The sequence below is a fragment of the Pipistrellus kuhlii genome, unplaced genomic scaffold (assembly GCF_014108245.1).
Source record: "Pipistrellus kuhlii isolate mPipKuh1 unplaced genomic scaffold, mPipKuh1.p scaffold_m20_p_8, whole genome shotgun sequence".
Classification (NCBI taxonomy): Eukaryota; Metazoa; Chordata; class Mammalia; order Chiroptera; family Vespertilionidae; genus Pipistrellus; species Pipistrellus kuhlii.
In genome coordinates this window covers 23,653,850-23,677,324 of record NW_023425584.1, presented here as the reverse complement: position 1 = coordinate 23,677,324, position 23,475 = coordinate 23,653,850, and the positions used below count along the sequence as shown (strand labels likewise).

The 23,475-nt window shown below is 40.4% G+C and overlaps 1 protein-coding gene across 4 annotated transcripts in view; it reads left to right on the top strand.

Annotated features, from left to right (window-relative positions):
* Positions 1-23,475, top strand: part of ARHGAP26 (Rho GTPase activating protein 26) — a 408,339-nt gene that overhangs the window by 138,254 nt on the left and 246,610 nt on the right. For all 4 annotated transcript variants that reach the window (XM_036423211.2, XM_036423210.2, XM_036423209.2 and 1 more), the window contains exon 11: positions 13,188-13,266. In XM_036423211.2, the coding sequence (XP_036279104.1) occupies positions 13,188-13,266 (79 nt within the window). The remainder of the gene's footprint in view (positions 1-13,187; positions 13,267-23,475) is intronic.

Genomic DNA, 23,475 nt, shown 5'->3' with positions numbered 1-23,475 from the left:
CACTGAGGTCGATGCTTTAACCATTTAGCACCACTCACTGGCCAGGGTAGCTGTTATTATTTATTGTTAAGTAACTAGACTCTAAATGCAAGAGAAATATATGCAATTTGTAGAGAAAAGAAAGTAGCCTTTCACCATGCTTGGTATATGAGAGGGGAAGGTAGTGGAGAAGGGTTGTATGGAGGGGTACCTTAAGTTGGGGTAGCCCAGGGGGATTGTAAAAAGTGCGTGTCAAGTTAAAATTGCTTATTCTTGATTTTAAATAAATCTTAAACCAAGTTGCTTTAAGCACTTGTAGACATCTTTCTTCTCAGTTCTAAAGTGGGGGATTCATATTGTTGACCTCCATGAAAGAAGTTAAGACAATGTGTCTGTTTGGAAGTGGGGCCACTTGTTTGGTGCTGGTCAGATGTATAGTCCCTAGAGATTGTCGTTTCTCTGCATGGCTGTTTGGGAGAGAACATGCCTTGCATGGTAGCTCTCTATGAGACAGAGTGCAAACTTAGTGATGTTTTTTGACGCTGAATTGTTTTCTGTGCTTTCTCCTTCAGATGTTTCCCAGAAGTTGTTGACTGTTGCTTTTTAGGCAGTTAAAACTCTCCATTTCTACCTTTGTCAACATTTCATACCACCTCCCCCCTTTACTGTGCCCATAAAAGCTTTGCAAATCCCAATTATAATCCGAGAGCAGACGTGTCACATTCAGCATTCTGAGTGGATTTGGGAAGTTGATTTCTTCTAAGTTGCTGCCTCTTTTCCTTTGGCATGAATTGAGGGGTACAGAATAAAGCTGCTAAATCTCCTCTTAATAAGCAGGATGTGTGTACATGGTTCTGTTGTAGTACTTGTAATTTTTATTTTCCATATAGTTTGGTGTTTTGACACCTTAAATACCTTTCTGAATAGGGAGAGACTGCCCCTTCCAGGGCTAGCACTTCTAATAGGTAGCAAGGGGCATTTCAAGATTTATATTTTTATATTGGCTAATTGAATAAAGACTAAATTTATCATTTTTCCCCCCTGAAAGTATCTCAACTCTTTTGGAGAGAGGTTAGTGTAAAATTCCTGAATGAAAAGGAGACTTCATCTGTGGGGAGGACCACTTCGCAAATTATATGATTGTCTAACTACTTTGCTATACACCTGAAATTAATATAAAATAATATTGAATGTCAACTGTTATTGAAAAATAAAAATAAAAAAATGGACTTCGTGGAAAAGTAGCATGTGAATTAGCGGTAGTGGCCTGTGAATTGCTAATACTTGGCAGCGTCTGTCTTCAGTCACTTTAAATGATTAACTTTCCCATGCAGCATCTCATGGATATTAATGAGCAAATGTAAGGAAAATATTTAAGCTAAAGGATCCTGGTGGTAGTCATCTCCTAGTATTCCTGGATTGGTTTATTTTTAAGAGATTTCTCACAGATGCTAAGTAACACATGGTTGTTTTCTCCCAGATGTTTTCCAGGAGGGGTCACTAAACTGTATGGAAAATAATGGGAAAAAAGCCTTATTTTTTGAGGCACCGAATCAATGTAGCTCCTAAGGGGTTGTGTTTATTCTTGTGGAAAGGAAACGATTAGAATGCTTTCTTGTTTACAGGACTAGTTACCTCCAATGGTCCATACATTTGGAGATATTATTTGGAGTGTTCAAGGCTCCTTCCCCAGCATTGGCACTCCAGAAGTGGCAGCAAAGGTACTTGGAATCTTAGAGGGGACCTAGGTACTTGGTGCTAGGGGTGTAATGGAGACCAAGACAAGCATAGTCCTTGCCTTCAGGGAATTTATCTCTGAGAATAGAATGCACATACACACACTCATGTAATTAAAGGCATATACTCTGTGTGTGTGTGTGTATACATACATACACACACACACACACACACACACACAGTATATATATATATATATATATATATATATATATATATATATATATATATAGAGAGAGAGAGAGAGAGAGAGAGAGAGAGAGAGAGAGAGAGAGAGTGTTGAGCAAATTTGGAGGACCAGAATGCTATGGGGAAAATGCAACAGAGGGACCTTACCTTTCATTCTTACAGAGAATGATGGCATGACTAGAATACCCTGAGTTCATTTCCTCTCTTTCCCTCCTTCCCTCATTTATTTAGCATCATTATATGCCAGAGACTTTACCAACAATGGAGATGTAAAGTTTAATGAAGCACTATGAATCTATTGGACTTTGTTTCTTAAAAGTCATCATCTGATTTTTCTTTCAAATCAAATATGAAGTCTTCCTTTTGCAAGCTTTCCACTAATATAGGGACAGCTGTCCTCTGGACCAGTCCCAGTGAGGCATGACATACCCACTGTCACCTCATTTCTTATCTTCCCACCATGTCCTGTGTTTGCATAGTGTGCGAACTTTTCTTTGTTTTCATAGTATGCAAACTTTTCTTTTCAGTTGGTTGGCTGGTTGTATAATTAGGCATGTTTTATATACCTCTGTTCATTTTTGAATATCTGTTTCCAGTAATTTCCTTCCAGACGCAGAGTAACATCATGTTATACAGCTTTAATACAGCATGGTGTGCATGTGACTATTTAATTTATTTTTCTAAGGTAATGCAATGTTTGAGTTACATTATTTTCCCGTTGGGACTTCAGTGAACTGTTGTGAAAGAGACTACAGGAGCTTAATCATGTTAGTTGCTATTTAAACTAAAACTTCAGCAAATACACATATGGTCTGCATGTCTGTATAGCACACCCCCCCCCCCCCCCCCAGGAAAATGGAAGATTGGTTAAAATAAGGATAGTGGAGTATAGAAAGATTATGGAGGATCTGAAAAACCTATTTAAACCTTCTAATATGTCACCACCTTTATTTCAAGTATGTTTTTATAGCAGGTTGCATGATGCAGGTAAAAGATTGAAGCAGCCCTGAATTTGAATTTGGGATCATCCCCTTACTATGTGAATTTGGGCAGGTGGTTAAATCATATCAACATGTTAGAAGGGGCTTATCATACCTATCTTGCAGACTTGTTCTAAAGATGGAATGCATTAATATTTACTCCAGATACAGTTTTGTTTTGGAAAAGATTGTGCCTTTGGATTTTTTTCTCTCCCCTAAAACCTGGGACTTCATTGTCCTTATGGTGGACCTTAGCTTTTGTGGGTATATCTTTGAGTCCATTTTTTTTTTCTATCCTGATGGTGTCCTTTTCTTATGGTGCCATTAATTTTCTACTCACCTGTAAGTTGAGAGAAAATACAGGTGTATTAAATGTACAAAGGGGCTATCTACTACAGGAAGATTCCATTTTTTAAAATATGTATGTGACAACTTGTTATTTACAGATATATTTCCTGCACAAGATAAAGTCTTATACTCTTTCCAATGTCTGATCTCAAAAGGAAACCATACTAGTTTTGAAGTTAAAATAATGCTGTTACTTTCAGTTTGGTATGTGGTGTGTATGCATGCACTTGCTTGTGTGTCTTTGTGAGATTGTGTGCATGTGAGATTGTGTTTTCCAAAAAGAAGCATCTTATGTAACACACTTTGTTTCAGTCCTCAACCACTAGATGGCAGTTTTGTATGTGTATTAGTTACCACCAGGCTTCCAGTTGAAAATTAGCTAAACTTCATACATTGACAGGAGTCAGAGCAGTGTGTGTGTGTGTGTGTGTGTGTGTGTGTGTGTGTGTGTGTGTAGATTTCTGTAGAAGAAATCATCATGTGACTATTACTTCTCAAGACAAAGGTATTCTGAGTGACTCATTCTTTCCCTAGAAATCCCTTCTTCCCACCCATTCATGATGAATCATTTTATACCCATTTTCCTGCAAAAGCAAGCACGCATAGTTAATCTAGTCTCTGTGCAAACATTACATTTTGCCTGATTTCTGAAGTGTCAGGCTCTTGGTTGCAGTGTCTGTGTATTGAGGATGGTGAAGAAAACAGCGGAGTGATTTCGGCTGCCCCGTGTGATGAGAACCAGACAATCCTCCTGGTCCTCGTGTGCAATGCGCCTTTATCTTTTGCAACAGATGAATCCATTTTTCCTGGTTTCAAACTTCCCATCTCCTCCCCTTCTCCCCCCTTGTTTGAAATAATATTTGATTTTGCCTTCCTGCTGGTTGGATTAGAGCACTGGTCTCAATGCCAATGACATTTCAGAGAGGAAATGGCTTTTTCCTTCCTCAGAGGGTGTTATACTGCTCTGACTTCCATGACTTGGGTGGGGGCAGAGCCAGGGGGAAACATCATACTTTCTGGATTGCTTTTTAGCTGTTCTTTAAAGTAATTTAGTTGAGAAGTTCTGGGAATTTTTATCATTTGAACTTGTCATTTACATTTATTTTTATTTATTTTTTAAAAATATATTTTATTGATTTTTTACAGAGAGGAAGGGAGATGGATAGAGAGTTAGAAACACTGATGAGAGAGAAACATCAATCAGCTGCCTCCTGCACAACCCCCACTGGGGATGTGCAACCCCCACTGGGGATGTGGCTGCAACCAAGGTACATGCCCTTGACCGGAATCGAACCTGGGACTCTTCAGTCCGCAGGCTGACGCTCCATCCACTGAGCCAAACTAGTCAGGGCTTTACATTTATTTTTAATAATTAGACAGTACTTGCTGTTTGATTATGTTTTAAATAAGAATGTCATGTGGGCCGAAGCCGGTTTGGCTCAGTGGTAGAGCGTTGGTCTGCGGACTGAAAGGTCCCGGGTTTGATTCCGGTCAAGGGCATGTACATTGGTTGCGGGCACATCCCTGGTGAGGGGTGTGCAGGAAGCAGCTGGTCGATGTTTCTCTCTCATCGACGTTTCTGGCTCTCTCTCTCTCTTCCTCTCTGTAAAAAATCAATAAAATATGTTAAAAAAAAAAAAGAAAAGAAGAAGAATGGCATGTGGTTGTTAGTGGACTGTGGTATGAAACCAATCAACCTTATTTTGATGCTTTAGTCTGCAGAGTGAAATTTGTGGTGGTACTGATTTGGTATACCAGTTTGTTTTCCAATTTTTGTATATAAAGTGTTTAATTTAAGCAAATCTAAACCAAAATTTTTCTGTAATGTAAATATGAAGAGAAGAGACAATTCAATTAGTAAATTCTAGTTATGTGGATTTCTATTTATCACGAGATAGAATAGTAAAAATGAAAAAAAAAATTCCTAAATGAACTAGGAGTTCTTGAATTAGAATATTTTGTCATTGTTAGTTATGAACAATAGTAACAAGTGCTTGCATTCTTCCAGAGTCTTACTCATCTCAATAATTAATAATGTTTTTTCCTGGTGTGGTGTGTTAAAATGTGCTTACTCCTGTGTCCCCAGTGCCTAGCATTATGGCTGGCATGTGATAGGTTCTCAATCGATAGCTGGTATGTGGAAGAACCATGCAACTTAATGCACAAAGATTTTTTTCATCTGGGCTTCCTGGCGGTTTGTGACTTCACTCTACTTTAAAATAAAGATGTAGGGAATTATCTGATGTGATTGGCCATATTTAATGTATAACAATTTATAGAACCTTTCCTCATGCATGAGATGACTTGATTACTGCTATTGTAATAACAGTAGGAACTTTCCTCCCAGGAGGTCAGTGCTATAGGCTGTAATAGGTTATGAGGCATTCTTTCATTTAGGATGAGGTCCTTTCTAAATAATTAATTAGAAGTCTGCTTCTATTCTAAAAACTGTGTGTGTGTGTGTGTGTGTGTGTGTGTGTGAGAGAGAGAGAGAGAGAGAGAGAGAGAGAGAGAGAGAGAGAGAGAAAGAAAAAGAGAGAAAGAAAAAGAGAAAGAGAGAGAGGTGGAGGGAGAGGTGCTTCTTTCCTCCTAAGGAGCTGTAGCCCTGAATCTCAGGACATACACTGCATGCACTTGGGGGCAGTACAGTATTGTGGTTAAGGTGTGGGCATTCTTTTAAAGTCAGGCAGACTGGGTTCAAGTGGAGGCTTTGCCACCTACTTGTGGTGTGCCATTGTGCAAATGATTTCTGAATATCAGTTTTTTAAAAGAGGTATAGTGATGGTAGTTACTTCATGTAGTTACTGTGACAAATAAGTGATAATCCTCATAAAATTCTTAGCACAGTGCTTGCCCATAAGAAACATTCAATAGATCTTAGCTACATTATGTGGGCCACCACTTTTTTCTCGCACCTGGAACCCACCCAGGTTCTCATGGCATGTTATATAGTCTTCTCGTGTACAAAGTTCTATAATGGACAGGGACTTTCCATTATTTCAGAATATGCATAGTTTGTGCAGAGTCATAACTTTTTATCTCCAAAGAGTAGATTAATGTTGTCCTTTAGTGATGACAGTAGGTCCTGAGTGTTGAGAAAGAGGGGAAAGTAGCCCAGGTTCCTCCTTTGTTGATGAACTGGAGATACTTTGCTGTGTCTGACTTTTAGGTTAACCAAGAACACACGCATGCATCATTATTGGTTCTTATGCATGAGATGACTTTATAACATGCCATGATATCCTGGAGTAGAGCTCAAGTAGAGAGAGCAAAGAAAGACACACACAGCCACCAGAAGTTGCAAACTGGTGGGCCAGACATGTTTGGTTTGGCTTGAGTAGTGTTTGAAGCAACATCTTAAAATTGAAAATATCTGTAAATGCTGATCTTGCCATCCCATGTATCAGCTATTTGTAGTGTTGAATGATGAAGTTTCTGCTAGGTGGCGTTTGGCCTTTTCACTTGGCTGTAGTTCCCACCATTCCCTGTTGTTCTCCACCATGACGACAGGTGACAGTTGTCACTTTGCCTTGTCCTTCCACTGTTGTTTTTCTCATGGAACTACTCCTTTGTCCCATGTCTCTATCAAAAAGTAAGAGTGCAAAATAATAAAAACAAAAGACTGCATGTTTTAATGAAAATGAGACCAAACCCAGTTTTGTTTGGACAGTGAAGAACTTCTTACCCAGTTTCTCTCATTTTGCTTTCTTGCCTGGTCTCTATCGACATTTGAGCCTGCAGTCTCTTAGGCAGACATGGAAGAGATGTCATTCTTCAAGTTTATTCTGCCTGGATTTGGCCCTATTTTATGCGAACGAATTTCTGCCATATGTTTGTGAAAATGAAGATTTATTGAGCTTTGAGCTCTCATCCAGGATCTGTTAGAAATTAGTTTCCCAAGAGCATTTCAGAGGCAAGGACCACTTCTCCCTGTTACTCGCACAGCCCTTTCACCTGTGCATGGCAGCCCCATTCTCCAAGTTTTTATCATTTTCCTCTTCCTAAATAAACACAGCAGGCAGGTTTCAAACACAGGCTGTGAGAACATGTGTTTCTGTGGGTGTTACCATCCTCCTTTTACGCTGAACTTGACCCTTAAATTACTGTAGTGTGGATGGAATCTGGGAACAAGCTCTTGCCAATATAAGATTTATAGTCTTATGAATGAGTAAATCCTAGCTCTAGAGGTTTATTTAGAAAGAACAGTACTGTTAGATTCTGAGTGTGTTTGTTTCAGTGGGGTAGAGTTAGTAATAGCATTTCCTTGTCCAGTAGGAAGTGGGTAAATTGCCAAGCCACTGAGATCACTATTGTTGACTCAGATTCAGGAATAAGATATGAGTAGGAAAGCTGTCAAGTAACCCTGGAGTCAGGGCTGGTTGTGATTCTGCTTGTTCTTGGCTGATGAAAAGGCTCTGAGCTGACATCAGTGGTCCTGGCTCTTAGATGTGTTGCTAAACCAAGTATAGCTTTCTGTGGGCTGTTTCTGGAGGCCAGGGTTGGAGGAGAGATGGTGGTGGGTAGCACTTTACCCTGTGGTAGATGAATAACTGTTTTCTGCATCGCCCCTGTGTGATAGGCGGGTACCAGCTTAGAGAAAATTGCAGATCCTTGATCATGATCCTCAAGCTGATCCAGATAGATCAGTAAGCAAGGACTTATTCTGAGCGAAAATAAAGTGCTGTCTCCTAAGTAGGACCGTGGGCTTGAGCTCTAGAAAGGATTGTATGTCCCTTGTTCCTTTTCTCACCTAGTGGGTAGAGGGAGCTCCTTGGCAGATTTTCTAGAATTGGCTCAAGGCACCTTTGTCCTTATAAATTATCAAGTAAAAAGAGAACTTTGATGCTTCACTCAGGAGGAAATGGTTGCAATGGCAGAGTCTGCATGCCACTTCAGCACTTGGCCTGGTTTGCTTTCTGGTAGGGGTGTGATTTTCAGGGCTCTCTGTGGGTGAAGCCTTTGGGGGTGGGGTCATGAGAATCAGAAGTGCCTGTGGTTCTTTTCTTTTCCTTTTTAAACAAACACACATGTCCATGTCCCTCCATAATTTTGATCCTACCTCACACTTACCACCCTGCCTCCTCCCTTCCACCTCATGTGTCCCTGTGATAACTAATTGTGGGAGCATTTAATGTGTGTCTGACCCTTTGAAATGCCTTATACATCTCTCATTTAACCCCATGAGGTAGGTATTCTTAAAATTTGCACTTTAAAGAAGAATAGCATAGTTCAGTTACTAGTCAACTAGGCTTACACAACAAGGAAGCACTAGACTTAGAATAACTGGTGAGCCCAAGTTACTTAAAAACACTTTTTATTTTTTAAAATATTTTTATTGTTGATAAGTATTTAAAAAACAGTTTAAATTAAGGTGTAATCACAACAAGATGCCTAACACCTTAAGTCTGTATCTTAATCACCAACCCCTTGTCTCCCTGTTCCCCATCCCCACACACACCTTCTGCCTGTGTAACACCCAGATCAAGTTTCTGTTGCCCAGCAGGTATCCTTGTGTCCATACCCCATTCATTGCCCACATCCCTCCCCCAAGACGAAATTACTGTTCTGATGTCTGTCAGTGTTTGAACATCATAGAAATGGAAATATACCCTCTATAGTCTTTTGTGTCCAGCTTTTTTCCCCTCATTATTATGTCAATGAGATTCATTCTTGATGTTGTGTATAGCAATATTTGATTCTACTTTATTGTTGTGTGATATTCCATTGTTTAAGTATACAACAATTTATTTTCTTATTGATGGATATTAGCTTTTTGTTGTTGAAAATTTTGGCCATAATGCATAAAGCTGTGAGCATTCCTGAATGTGTCTTTTGGTGGACATATGCACTCATTTCACATGGGTATATGTCTAGAGGTAGAATTGCTAGGTCATAGAGTGGGTCCATGTTTACTTTTGTTTGGTTTTATCAATTTACTCTCCTACCAGCATGTATGAGAGTTCCAGTGGCTCTATGTTCTTGTCAGGAGTTGGTATTGATGGTCTTTGAATGAGCTCATTCAGGAGGGAGTTTGTTATGGTTCATTGTGATTTTCATTGTATTTCCCTGTGAGTCATCATGTTGAGTTCAATTTCTTGTGCTCCTTGGCCATTTGTTTGTCCTCCTTTATGGTCTATTCAAGTCTTTTATGCATTTTGTTAATTGAGTTGTTCATTTTTTATTTATTGGTTGGCATTCTTTATATATTCTGGGTAATATGAGCCTTATTGGAGATATAAATTACAGATATCTTGCCTTACTCTGTAGTAAGTCTTTTCACTCTCTTAATCCTATCTTTTAATGAATGGAAGTCCAATTTATTCATATTTTTTTGTTATAGTTAGTGCTTTTTGTGTTCTTAAAAAAACCTGAAACTCATTGCCTTTCCATCTCTTGGGCATTTTGAAGCAGAAAAAAATGGAGGACTACTGCTGTGGAAAAAAAGCCAGTCAAACTGGACACTATTGGATTCTTGCTTTTTTTGGATTAGTCTAGAGTGGTGTTCTGAGCCCTTGTACTTATGATACACTCTTGGTTTTACAGAGCTTTTTACCATTCAATCTCATTTGACCCCTTGCTGGAGTTCATTAAGGCACTTGCAGGAGGTACTTGAACATTTTGTTTACTTCTCCACTACATGTGGAAAAGAACTTGTGTTTTGATATTTCTTGAAATGAAAACAAATCCTCTTGCCCTAGCCAGTTTGGGTAGAGCACTGATCTGTGGACTCAAGGGTCCTGGGTTTGATTCTGGTTACGGGCACATGCCTGGTTTGCAGGCTCAGTCTCTAGAAGGAAGCGTGCAGGAAGCAGCCAGTCAGTGGTTCGCTTTCATCATTGATGTTTCTATCTCTCTCTCTCCTCTTCTTTCCTCTCTGAAATCAATAAAAATATATTTAAAAAAACAAAAAACAAATCTTCTTAAGTTTTCTGGTTACTAAGGCTAAGTGGCTCACCCTTCAGTCTCAGATTTTGTCTGAACTTCCTCTTTGCAGCCCTGAGTGGAAATTTCACACTGTGTGCCATGAAGTTGATGTGACATTTGCCAGGTCCCTAAGATCTTGGTATGCTAGGCACTGTGGTCTCACTGTTTGCTGGTGAGCACCGAGCAGGAAGTGACTTGGAGAATACTGTCTACGTGACTCCAGTGTGGAGAAGAGGGTGGCTTTGCTCTCCAGGGCAGGGAGAACAGGAAGGAAAAGGCGGGGGTGGGTGGGAAGCCCATGGCATTGGGCCTCAGACTGTACATCAGGATCACCTGGGTAGTTGGTTAAAATCCAAGTTCGTAGGCCCAGTCCAGAAGTTCAGATTCAGGAAGGTGGGGTTCGGCTGGGAATCTCTGTTTGAAGGGAATGCCCGATTCTGAAATCGCTGGGCCAGGAACACTTTAACACTGGAAGATCAGGTCCAGGGACTTGAGAGTTCTACAGTGGACAGTTGCTTTGTAGTCTTTTAATTTCAAAGTCTTAATGCTTTGTACTTATCTGTTTGAAAGATGGAAGGGTATAAGCAATTCACTATGTCCCCAAACTGTAGGGTCATCTCTGTGGAATGGTGGCTGCCAGCTCTGCAGACACCCAGCGGGTCTGGCACACTGAATGGGCCCTTAGTTCTGAGAATGAGAATTTCTGAGAAGAGGAGGGAGACCCCTGACAGGTGCTGATGGAGAGAGAAGTTATATCTTCGGAGTCATGCTTGTGTTAGGGTGCCAGTACCCACTGTGGCCATCATAATGATGGGGAAAATGAGACATTTTTAGGGGGCTAGCAATCTGAATCTGCACCATTAACCTAATGCACATTCTTATTAGCCTATAGTCCAGCCACTGCCCTTTTAATTGCCTGGTCCTGCAAGATCTGTTTACTCCCACTTTAGAAAGGCCATAAACCATCCCCAGACAGAGTTATCAGTGCTGGTGCCAGGCCAGGCCTTTAGTTGTGGTCTCAAGGCCCCAGTAAATGGGGCTACTTAAGAATTTGCAAATGAGACTGGAAAACCCTTATTTGGGAGACAAAGGGCTAGAAAGATATAAAAAGGGAATGCTTCCTCCATGTTTTTGCTCAGGATTTAGAGAGAAACATTCTCCCGACTCCTGTGCCGGTACATGTGAAATGTCTAGAAATAAATGGGTTTTTCCTGCATATTTTTTCAGTGGCCTGGTAAATTCTGTAACAATAAGAATGACCGCCCTCTTGGGAATGAGTGTCTGTCCTATCATCTGCCTCGCATGCTCAGTGTACCATCTCATCCATCCGCTTCCCACCCTCCCGCCCACCCCCACCCCTGCCATCCATCCCCCCCCCCCCCCCTCTCTCTCTCTCTCACACACACACACACACACACACTCATTAACGAACTCATACATTCACACCCTCACACCAGTGCTCCTCAAATCCCCAACCCATCTGTACCTAAATATATCTTTGAAAACTTATTTTTCTTGGGAGACGTTGAGGAATGATCAATGATCAATGAAAGAAGGGTATGTGATATTTAAAATATCTTCAACATAAATAGATCTAGCATATTCATTGGAACCATGGAAATAAGCCAGGAGCAGTGATTGTTGGTGGGTTAAATGAACAGACTTTGGTGCTTGTGGGGCCTGGGCCGGTGGTGCTCAGGGCATGGCAGAGCCCCTTGTGTCTCACTGTTGTGCTGCTCTGTGATCCTCAGCAGTGCTGTGGACTCAGAGGGTAGCAGGATCTAATTCTTCCACAGTGCACCTCTTCCTCCCGTTTAGGCTTTCTCAAACTTTCAAGATGAGAGTTTATAAAAGCAATTCTTAACTTTTGAGGGTTGCTGTCTTCTTTGACAATCTGATAGTTGGAATTGCTTTTACAGAAAAATATGTAGACATTTAGAGAGGGAAAGGTGGTTTATGGATTCTCTGGGACCCCTCTGTGGATCCTAAGTAAATAACTGCTTTAATGAGCTTAGGTTTCTCCCAGGTTCATTTGTATGGCACAGGCCTCTTCTCCTGGAGTACCATCGGTAGTTGGAACTCCACAAACACCATTGATATTGTGTGTATGCTTTCTGGAGGGTTTGTGCTCAATTTGAAAGAGCAAGCAGATTTCACTGAGAGGGTAAAAGAGCAAATGCATGTAAAACTTTACCATCTGACATAGCAAGTATTCACTTAAAAAATACTATCCTTTTGCCTTGGTCATTGTTGCTAAATGGTTAGAGCATCAGTCAGCACAGCACACCAAAGGGTCTCGGGTTCAGTTCCCAGTCTACTATGGCATGTACCTGAGTTGCAGGTTCCATTCCCGGTCTAGGTTGGGACACATGTAGGAGGCAACCGGTTGATCTCTCCCACATTGATGCTTCTTTCTTTCTCTTTCCCTCCCTCTTTTCCTTATACCCTCTCTACAAAAATCAGTGGAAAAAATATCATCTGGTGAGGTGAGGATGAACAAAAACAACACAAATACTATAGACTGGTGAGGTGAGGATGAACAAAAACAACACAAATACTATAGACTTACTATAAGACTTACTATAAGACTTACAAAGCTGATTACCTCCATAAAAGTTCTCTATGTCAAAAGCAGTTTAGAAGCATTGAATTATTAGGAGACACCCACATTTCTCCAGCTTGGATGTTTCCCCCTAGTCACTCTGTGAAGCATTTTGGAGAACAGGAATGAATAAGATCTTAAGGAACAAACAAGATCTAAAAGCATCTCTTTACTTCTCAGTGTCCTTCTCTGAGTAGAGTCATGTCTTCTGTGTTTCCTCCCTGGGCACATGGGCTTATAGAGAGGAACTGAGGACCAGGCCTTTGCTCTCTGAGACTGGAAGATGGCTCAGAAAAGCCAAGAAGTGTGCCTCTCTTCCTTGTTATCTCTAGGGATCTCTCCTTCTGTGGCGGTGGGTGTTTCTTTAAGTTCATCTTCATCAGGATCTCTCTACCTGGCTTCATATTCTTGTCTTTCTATCTCTGCAGGCCGGGGGTTATCACCATGCAGGCTCTGTCGGAGGAGGATCGGAGGCTCTGGATGGAAGCCATGGACGGCCGGGAGCCGGTAAGTACAATTCAGGGAAATAGAGCTGGATTAAAGGTCCTGAGTTGTTTGCTGCTTCCCTAGTGCAGTGTGATTGTTGCTGGTGCTCCAGTGCCTTGGGGGGGGGGTGTCTCGAGACTCATGTACTGGAGGGAGTTTTTCATTCCTGGGCTGATGTTTGTATATGTAGATCTTGCTTCTGTTTGGGTGCAGGCCCTGAGCTGTGGCCTCTCTCTCTCTCTGTGGTGTGGGTTCTGCATGACATTTACCCTTCACTGAGACAGTTGTAGCACCCTTAAGGCTCTTAGAGGAGGCAGAGTCCAGTTTGGCTTACTGAATATTTATTGATAACCTCCATGAAGTAGGATGCAAAGCATTATTTCAATCCCATTTTAATGGATAAATGATCCTAAGAGTGTATATAGATTGTGCAGTATCTTTTCTCACTCCCTTTTGGTTCAGCCTCCTTTTGCCATAGTAGCCAACATCCCATTATACACAGTGGAGTTATCAGGGTCCATGGAAGGGGTTAAGTTTGATAATATGATCCATGTTCCCATTTTAGAGATGCTGGCCTCTGCTGGGTGGTGTAATCTTGTGGTTTTCCTGCATCTTATGACATATGAGACCCACGCAAAAGCCCTGGGGAAGTCCCTAGAGTCAGGGTAATCTTCTGATCTTGATGCCAAAGATATCAACCCCAGCGTTTAGCAAGTGGCAAGGTTGCAGAAATCCTAAGAGGGCAGTTTAACCATGGCCCACCAGTAAAAGATAGAAAGAGTCCACACTGTCAGAGGGCCAGTAATTATTACTTGCAAAAGCACTATCCAGAGGAGGTAAAATGTATGCAGGGGACATCAGGCCATGGCCTTCACTGACTCTAGAACTCTCTGTGTCAAGCTGGGTATCTGGTGTGGGTGATTCCAGTTCATTTGTGTGTCTCTTTTTCAGCCTACCCTGGTTATCTGATCTATATTGATTAATTGACCTTTCTGCTCAGCTATTTTTTCATATAAATACTGGAGGCCTGGTGCACGAAATTTGTGCACAGGGGTGGGTGTTTCCCTTAGCTCGAGCTGCACCCTCTCCAATCCAGGAGCCCTCGGAGGATGTCCAACTGCTAGTTTAGGCTTGGGATTGGGCCTAAACTGGCAGTTGGACATCTCTCTCGCAATCCTGAACCTCTGGCTCCTAACCACTCTGCCTGCCTACCTGCCTGATCCCCCTAACTGCCATCCCCTACTGGCCTGGTCACCCCTATTAAATTTTTAAAAATCTTATCCCCTTCACACACACAATTGTTTTTGACTTCCTTATTGGCTGCTCCCTCTCACACAGTTTTTCTCTCTCCTTTATGTAACACTTTTTCCTACTGATTTATCATTTATACACTTTTCTTTCTTCCTTATTTCATACCTCTATTCCATCATCCTTCTTCCCATCTTTCTCCTACCCTCTCTCCCTCCCCATATTCCTTCTTTTCTTTATCTTTATCCCTTCCCTCCCCCTTTCCTTCCTTCCCACCTTAATTTTTTTCTTCACTTGGTCCCCTGGACCTGCTTTGCTCCCTCCTCCTCCCCCCCATTTCTTCTTTCTTCCCATTTTCCTTTTAAGCTCTACCCGCTCTCCTTTAAAACTTTTCTTCCTTCCTTCCTTCTCTCATCCTACCTTTCCCATACATTCTTCTCTACTTAATTCTACTGTTTTAATATCTATCTACCTATCTGCCTAATTATTCACTATCATTTATCTTTTTTTTTCTGACTCCTTTTTAAAAATCTGTCTCCAGTTCACAACTATACTTGATTTTCATTATAGCTCCTACAATTCATTGATACATGTCTTTCCTTCTTTAACTCTGCTCTCTACTGACTCCTTTATAAAGTTCTTCCCTCCCTCCCTTCTTAAAGCTTCCATTGGGGGTAGGGGGAGTTTGCTAACCCCCAGCCCAGGGCTCAGCCTCAGCCAGGTGTTTGCTGCTTCCCCTTCCCCCGCCTCCCTGGTCCTGCTCCCAGGACACCCGACCTAGTGAGGGTGGCTGAGGCCTGCAAAGCCTGGTGCTGCTGCTGCCACCACGACGCAGGAGTGCCTTGTCCAGAAGGCCTCTAACCGTCCACCACTCTCTTCTGGACCCATAAGCGCCTCCCTGCCAGTGATTTGCGCTGGGGGCTACCACCCTGCCTCTCGCCCGGCACACCTGCTCTCCTCCTCCCCCAAGGTCACCACTCCCTCCGGATGCAGCCCCGAGTTTCCTTCCCTTTTCCATTCCTGCATTTTTTTCTTGTTCCCTTTCTGTATTTCTGTTTCTCCTCTCAGCCTGTGTACAGGCCTGCCCTCCTCTCCCTCTCCTTTCATATCCTCTCAGATTGTATCCTATCCTACCCCAGGCCTTGCAGCCGCCTGAGCAGAGGGGCGGGACGCAGCCTGCTGATCCGGTCATGACATGACGTTGTAACAGATAATTTGCATGTTTATTATTAGTATAGATTATTAGTATAGATGGAACTCAGTCCAATCAAGTAAAAATAAACAAATAACTAGTATTTGCATAACATCTGCTAATAGCATGATTTAAGAATTATTTAAAAATTTTGGCACAGTGCTAAACTCTAATCAAACATTATTTAACTTGAATTCTTTTCCTGGGCTAAAATGTAAAATATTCCTGATTTTCCCCTCATTATGTTATTACTAATAGAAACTCAAAAGCAGATACATGTTTCTGCCTTTAGGGCTTTGTGGGCACAGTAGCTGCTTGATTTCAAAGGCCTCTGAAAGCAGTTTCCTAACTAGTCCTTCATCTTTGCTATTGTCATCTACCATTACATGAGCACTTTTGTGTGGGTGTAAGGCACATATTTGGCACATCTCTTAATCCATTTATTTATCTTAGTGCCTTACAAAATAAATATTGTGATTCTATTTCACAGATGAGGAAACTGAGGTTAAACCACTTTCCCAAGTGGTATAGATATAATTAGCTATTTTAGTAGGATACAGGATAGGTTGCTATACCAAAGAGACTTTGAAATACAGGGGCTTAAATAAGATAAAAGTTTATTTTACCTTCATTGGTCAGAAGTGAGCAGTCCATGCTTACAGGGTTGTTCTGCCATCCTCAACCATGGCTTCCCAGGTTGTTCCAGTAATTGCCATTTTCCAGCCAGATAATGGAGATGAAAATATCCCAGACCGAGAAGGTGCACATATCACTTCCATTGGTCCATATATAATTGTAGGGCCACATCAATCTGCAAAGAAGGATGGGAAATCCAAGCTGTGCATAGCAGCTATGGGCCTACCCAGTCCCCAGGGCATCTTATCACTTCAAGGAAAAAGAGCAAGAATACAGTGGATTGGTAAAAAGTCTCTGTCAAAGTAGCAAAGCTAGAATTTGAATCCATGTCTAGTCCTAAGCATATTTGTTTTTCATTTTAATTGAGAGAAATTTTCTCCTAAGAACCCTAAAGTTCATTTTTATAATACTTTCTCTGACTCTCTTGAATCATAGGGGAGGAAATACCCAGGAAGAAAAATCCTGTCAAGGCATACTATTCTTAGCATAGCTGGAAAGCCCGCTATTATTGATGGGATTTGTTGTTTGTTTGCCACCAACTTCGTTTTAAGCCTCTCTCTTCTCCCTTTTCCCACCAGTTGATATTTGTTCTCCGTGTATAATTGGTCTTCTTATTAATCACTTCAGTTTTCCCATAGATTAACATCTGGCTTCTGCAGATGGAAAGCTGTGCTGTTAAAACATCTCCTTGCTTCAGAATGTACACATTAAAACAAGTTTAAATACAAAATAATTCTGTTTATAAACATAATATAAAATTATTTTTCTCAGAGGAGCATATAGCTTGCATTTGAAACCATACCACTATGTGTTTTATAGTTCTCTAAAGAGAGAGAGAGATACCTACAGGCAAATGATGATTGTGTAATTGGCGGGAATATTAGGCTTAATTTTGTCTCCCATTGCTGAGAGCCTGTAGGGAACATTACTGGTGACATACGCTCAGTAGACAATTAGAAACTCCAGTTTTAATCACCATTTCCCCAATTAGTTACTAGTAAATCTGTTCTCTTCGGAGTTTTGGTTTTGGTAAGGGAAAAAACATCTTTTTTCCTAGTTGGTTTCAGAGTGTTCCCCTTGTTTAATTCAGGGAGATGTCAGTTGTGACATCTCTCTTTCATTTTTATATTTATATCCCAGTTGATCTATGTTTGATTATTTAGTGTTGGGTTTGGGGGAAGGGATCAATTAGGTTTTCCATTCTTTTTGTTTTTTCATTGTTCAAGAACAACTCAAGATGGTTGGTTAAAAAACAAACAAACCCTCAAATCAGTTGATTTCATCATGTTTTAGCTAATCATTATATAAAGTATAGGTTTTAGCACTCAGTGATATTCTAGTCTAAAGAAATGTCGAATGTCTTTATGCTATTGTTGTATAGATAATGGAGGAAGAAATCAGAGTTGTGTTCCTACAGTGAGCATTATGTAATGTCAATTTGAATTCAAATGATGGAAACCCAATTCAGACTTGCTTGGGAAAAAGCTGGATTGATAGGCTTACATAACTGAAAAATATTGGAGCTTAACAGTTCTGGCCCATCTGAATTTGAAAACTTTCATAATATTTGGAGTTATTTTTTTCTTTTGTGTTGACTTCATTTCCATTGGGTTCTTTCCATGTACTACTGGTGATACTCTTCCTAACTATTCCAGGTGTACATCTTATTATTAAGAACAAAGGTTAGGAAACTCTTTCTATAAGGGGCCAGATAGTAAATATTTTTGGTTTTGCAGCTAATTAACTTTGTTGTAACTCAAAAGCAATCTTGTATGTAAATGAATGGGTGTGGCTCTGTTTTAATAAAACTTTATTTACAAAAACAGAGAGTCAGTTTTCAGTCATGGGCCATTGTTGTTGATCCCTGATGTATAAATCCAATGGAAAGAGAGGTTATGTAATTACAAAGAAGTCTCATATTTGAATTTTATTGAATTAAATTCTTGGACTTGAGGATGGGATAGATGGATTAACCATACCTTACTCACTTGCTCACTGCACTAGAATTGCATAATGATGGAGAAAGGTTGATTTCCCCTGTGGGAAAACCAAAACATTGTTATAGGAGGAAGGGGAGTAGACATTGGGTGGGCAAAAAGGACACAGTTTCCCCTTATTCTGATATCTAAGTTTTATTACATTTCATATTCAAAGAGCTTGCTCTTTAATACTTGGCCAAGAGCAAAAGTTATGCAAGTTTACATGAACATCATACTTAATGGTGAAAAATGAAATGCTTTTCCCCTGAGAATGGGACTAAGGCAAGGATGTTCATTCAACTCTTATTCCTCATAGTACTGGAAGTCTAGCCAGTGCAGGTAAAATAATAAAATAATAAAATTAAATAATACATACAGATTTGAATCTGTCACAACAAAAACCTCAACAAGCTTCCAAGCTACCTAATCAGAGTTTTGAAAGGATTTTGTTGGAGTTTCTTTACTTTCTATTAAATCTGGATTGACAAGCTATGGAATCGCCATTGTAGCCTCAGAAGATTTCGTTTTAAACTTCTGTGGCCATTATCACAGGCTTGGGACTAGATGACTTTCCATATTAAATTGGACATGGAAACCTTAATTTAAGGTGCATAAATACAATAGCTGAGAGAAATTTTAGAGATAGCCAATTTTCTCTTGTCAGTTCCCAATAACTAAATTATCTTTCCCCCCCTCTTTGCATATTGCTAGTAAGCATGTTTGCTAAAAGAAAGCAGATTAGAATCCTTACCAGCTCCCTGTTATTGCCAAGTCATACACACCCAACCCAAAGTATTCTCCCTCACACATTGCATTTCGTTGTCATATCTCTTTAGTTTCATTTATACTGGGACAGGTTAGAGGTTTAGCTTATTAAAGGAACATTACCATCAGCAGATGTCCAGATAGACCAAATCCCCCATCAGGACAGCACCCCTATCTCTGTCTCCACGTTTGGGTGTATTTGGGGACTGTTGTTCGTATCCTCCCTCCACCTGGGTAATAATTCATATCTTTCCGCAATCAAATCACATGTTTCTATCTTCTTCCAAAGGTGCTGTGATATATACTTAATCTCATGTTTGTAGATTTTCTTTTTCTTTTCTTTTTTTTTTTTAATCTTCACCCGAGGATATGTTTTTATTGAGTTGAGAGGAAAAAAAATTGATGTGAGCAAAAAACATCTATTAGTTGCCTCCCGTGTGTACCACAATGGGATCACATACCACGACCTAGGTATGTGGCCTGACCTGGAATTGAATTCACCACCTTTGGTGTACGTGTCGAACTTCAACTAACGGAAGCACCTGGCCAGAGTTATAGATTTTCTTAGAATACATCTATTTCTTTTGCACATTTTGTCTTCTAACCTATCTACTCAGCATCATATATTCTTTCTTGCATAATTAATTGTGTTTATTATCGATATTATAGTTGTTGGTTTAAAGATATTTGATGGCTATAATATGACCTTAATAGACATTCTGCAGTGTGACGGCCCACCTCTAGAAACAGCACCAATTACTGTTGGCCTTTTCTCAGATATGGCAGTGATTCATGGGAGTGGAGATTATATGGTTGGATTAGCTTTAGTCTCTCCCCTCCTCCCATGGGAAAAGCAGTTGATAAAGAAAGATCTTTTCTGGAATGACTTTGTTCATTTGATTGAATGATTGAACTGGCTCTTACATCCATTGCTACAGCTTTCTTTTCCACTCTAAAAGCCATAAAATGGTGATATTTGTTAGTGGTCAAATTAATGATATCATTTAGAAAAATACATGAACAGAGGAGTTGGAGGCATTTTGAATATTAGGAAGTCTATGAATTAGGTGGTGTTCTTTCTGCTGAGGTGTGGAACAAGATAAGCATTTCTGAAAAATTATCCTTGGGTTTGCTAAATCAGTCTCAAATGTGGTTCATGATGCCAGTGTGACCTCATTTTTTTTTTTTTAGGTGTGTTCCCAAAAACCCTGCCCATCATCCTGGAAAAAAACCATGCGAACAAGTAAACACATCCTAAAAGCAAAATCATTTTCAGCATGGTTTTAAAAATCTTCCTTTTTGGTCATCGGAAAAATAGTTTAGGCATGCAGTGTAGTGGTTACAGCCAAAGGCCACGCTGAAGGAGCATAGCCTTGGCTAGTCCCAGACAGCTGCCATTTTTGCTCCTGTGTGTTGTGTGGTCTTGACTCAAAGCCCAGAAAAAGCGAGATTCCCCCCCACCTTTACCTTTTTATTTTTAAGAGAAAGAGAAAGAAAGAGAGAGATGTGAATGGAATCAGAAACCGAACTAAGATTCCTTTGATGGGTTAGAAATATGCCCTCTTATAATTAATCATTGCTAATAATTTTTGCTTACCCCATAAATCTAAAAAGAACTTTATTTTAGTCAGACTAAGGAAGTCATCAACATGTTTGGGGTAAAGTGACATGGATTTTTTATTTTACTTTTTTTGGCAGAGGGTAGGGGATGCCTAGTGTTGAAATATATTGGAATACTTTAAATTTTCTTTCTTAGAATTACTTTGCAGAAATGAATGCCATCTTTCTGCTAGTAGTTGTTGACTATCCCAGACATGTGAATGGACAATGATTCAGGCAATTAATTTGTCCATCTAATTTATACCTCTGTGTGTTGTCATCCCAGGAAGATGATTTACTGTGGGCAGGGATTAATCATATCCTTTTGCCTTTAATAATTAGTGGAGTTCTGTGAAACATAATAAGCACACATTACTCATTGAATTAACTTTGAGGCAATGACTTGAATTGGGGTCTGCTTTGTAATCTGTTACTGAACTTATTTGCTCACTGACTTGGATCCTGGTAATTTTGGGGGCACTCTAAACAGAAATCCATGAAGGCAAGGACCTTGACTTTTGTATTTTACTACATCTCCAACACCTAAAAAGACCAGTTTTGTTAACTTTCTGTCAATATGGTTACATTAAGCAAGCATACATGAAGTAAGCATAGAAATGTCCTAGTGAGGTTTTTATAGTTTAAAAACCTCACTAGGACATTTCTATGAAATCCATGCATGGTTAGGGTCCCCTACACCTGGGCCCAGTGTATGAAATCCATGCATGGTTAGGGTCCCCTACACCTGGCTGATGATCAGGGATGATCAGGTGTCCCCACCGCCCCCACTGTCCCCCTGCCCTTGCACACTGGCACCAGGATGTGGTCCCCTCACCCCCCCTCCGCCAGTTTCCCTGACTCTTCCTTCCTTCATTCAGCTCCCACTGCAGCTGCTGATCACCTGCTATATTCTGCATCATCCCCTAGTGGTCAGCACACATCATAGCGAGCAATCCAACTCCCGGTCACTTTGCATATTAGCCTTTTATATACTAGTATATACAATAGATTTCCAGAGAGAGTTGAAGTATGTTGCCAGACGGGATTCTGGGCCTATTTAGGTTGTGCTATTATCCAATCTGTTGCATAGGGTTCAGAGACCAAATGATGAATATGCCCTTTCTATGAATAGTTTTAGGACCAGAGTTGTTGCACTCACCAGTTCCAATAAGCTTTAATTTTTGCCACTATCATTTATTTAGCCCTAAAATCTGATAGTAATGAGTAGAGTGCTTCTGTTCTGTGGTTGGGGCCAGTACTACCTCCATCAGAGCCAGTTTTTAGAGGTTAAGATAAATTTTACCTAGAATGTGGTCTATTTATTTGGGCAAATTGGTCTATTAATTGATATTCTTACCAGGTCCAAGACTGTTCAGTAGATGGTTCTAAATTCCAACTACCATGTAGTTGACTTGGTCTGTGTATTCAACACCATCAAAGGAGGATTGATGTTCACAGAGGAATTAGACATAAACATCAAGTTTGAAGGGCTAGGAAGGACAGGGAGATAGCTGAAACTTGAATGCGTACCACTGATTTAGTGAACAAGTGATTCTCACTCTGCAATGCAAGGATGGATTTGGGGTGGGGCATTATGGTACAGCCTGTGACTCCTCTGCCAGATGTTTGCATATGGCTGTGCTAAGAAGAAAAGCCCATAGCATTTATTAGTTTGTCAGAAGGTTCTGTGGCCCACTGTCACCTGGTGTTTTATGCAGACCTGGTTGTTTCATGAGAATATTTGGGGGAAGGCTCTCTGTTCTTAATACCCAGTAGAGTCATGGCATTTGTTTCTTCTGGGCCTACTTGTGAGTTGAAGAGGGATGTGGAAGGCTTCACTGCTAAGTGCATTTGTCTGCATTTGGAATCTGCCCAGAGAGAAATACAACCTAACTTCTTTCATAGATGAGTTATACAGAGTTCAGACTTTGAAGAGAAAGGGAATGGGGAGGAAGGCAACAATAACCAAATGAGAGAATGCTTTTGTTGCTGGCTGAAATAAAGAATTAACACAATTTTAAAACATAAAGAGGCCATCAAGAGTGCTAATGATGCTAAAAATGTGAAAGAAACAATGGTCACAGGCCATTGAAAAAGTAGGAAAACTGTTATTGATTTGCATAAATGAAATGCAGTTAGCCATGACAGCATTTTGGAGGCAGTGATTCCTGAAAAAGGGAAGAGGCTGCATGCTGACCTGAAAGACCCCTGGGACAAGTGCTAAAAGTGATTCCTTTAAGTTTAGAAGGGGGGCAGTTTGATAAATTTAAGAAAAGAAGTGTTTGTTTATAGTTTAAACAGTACATTAGACATGTATAAAAGAAAGGTTAAAACAGGGAATCATTTGGGGGGTCTGGAACAGATTACTTCAATTTACCTTATTTCTAGTGGGAGAAAATGATTTGATTTTTGAACAAATCACTTCTTGAACAAATTAAGTTAGAGAACTGAAGTTCCACTGTTCTCAATCCTGTTTTAGTGTTTGCCTGGAGATGGGCTTCTCATTTTCTTTAAAAAAACACACAAAACAAAACAAAACAAAACAAAACACCATATATATTTGTTTTTTTACAGAGAGGAAGGGAGAGGGATAGAGAGTTAGAAATATTGATGAGAGAGAAACATCTATCAGCTGCCTCCTGCACACTCCCTACTGGGTATGTGCCTGCAACCAAGGTAAATGCCCTAGATCGAAATCAAACTTGGGACCTTGAGTCTGCAGGCCGATCTCCTATTCTCTGAACCAAACCGGTTAGGGCAGGCTTCTCATTTTCTTTCAACATTCCCTGTGTAGACATTTTAGACTGGCAT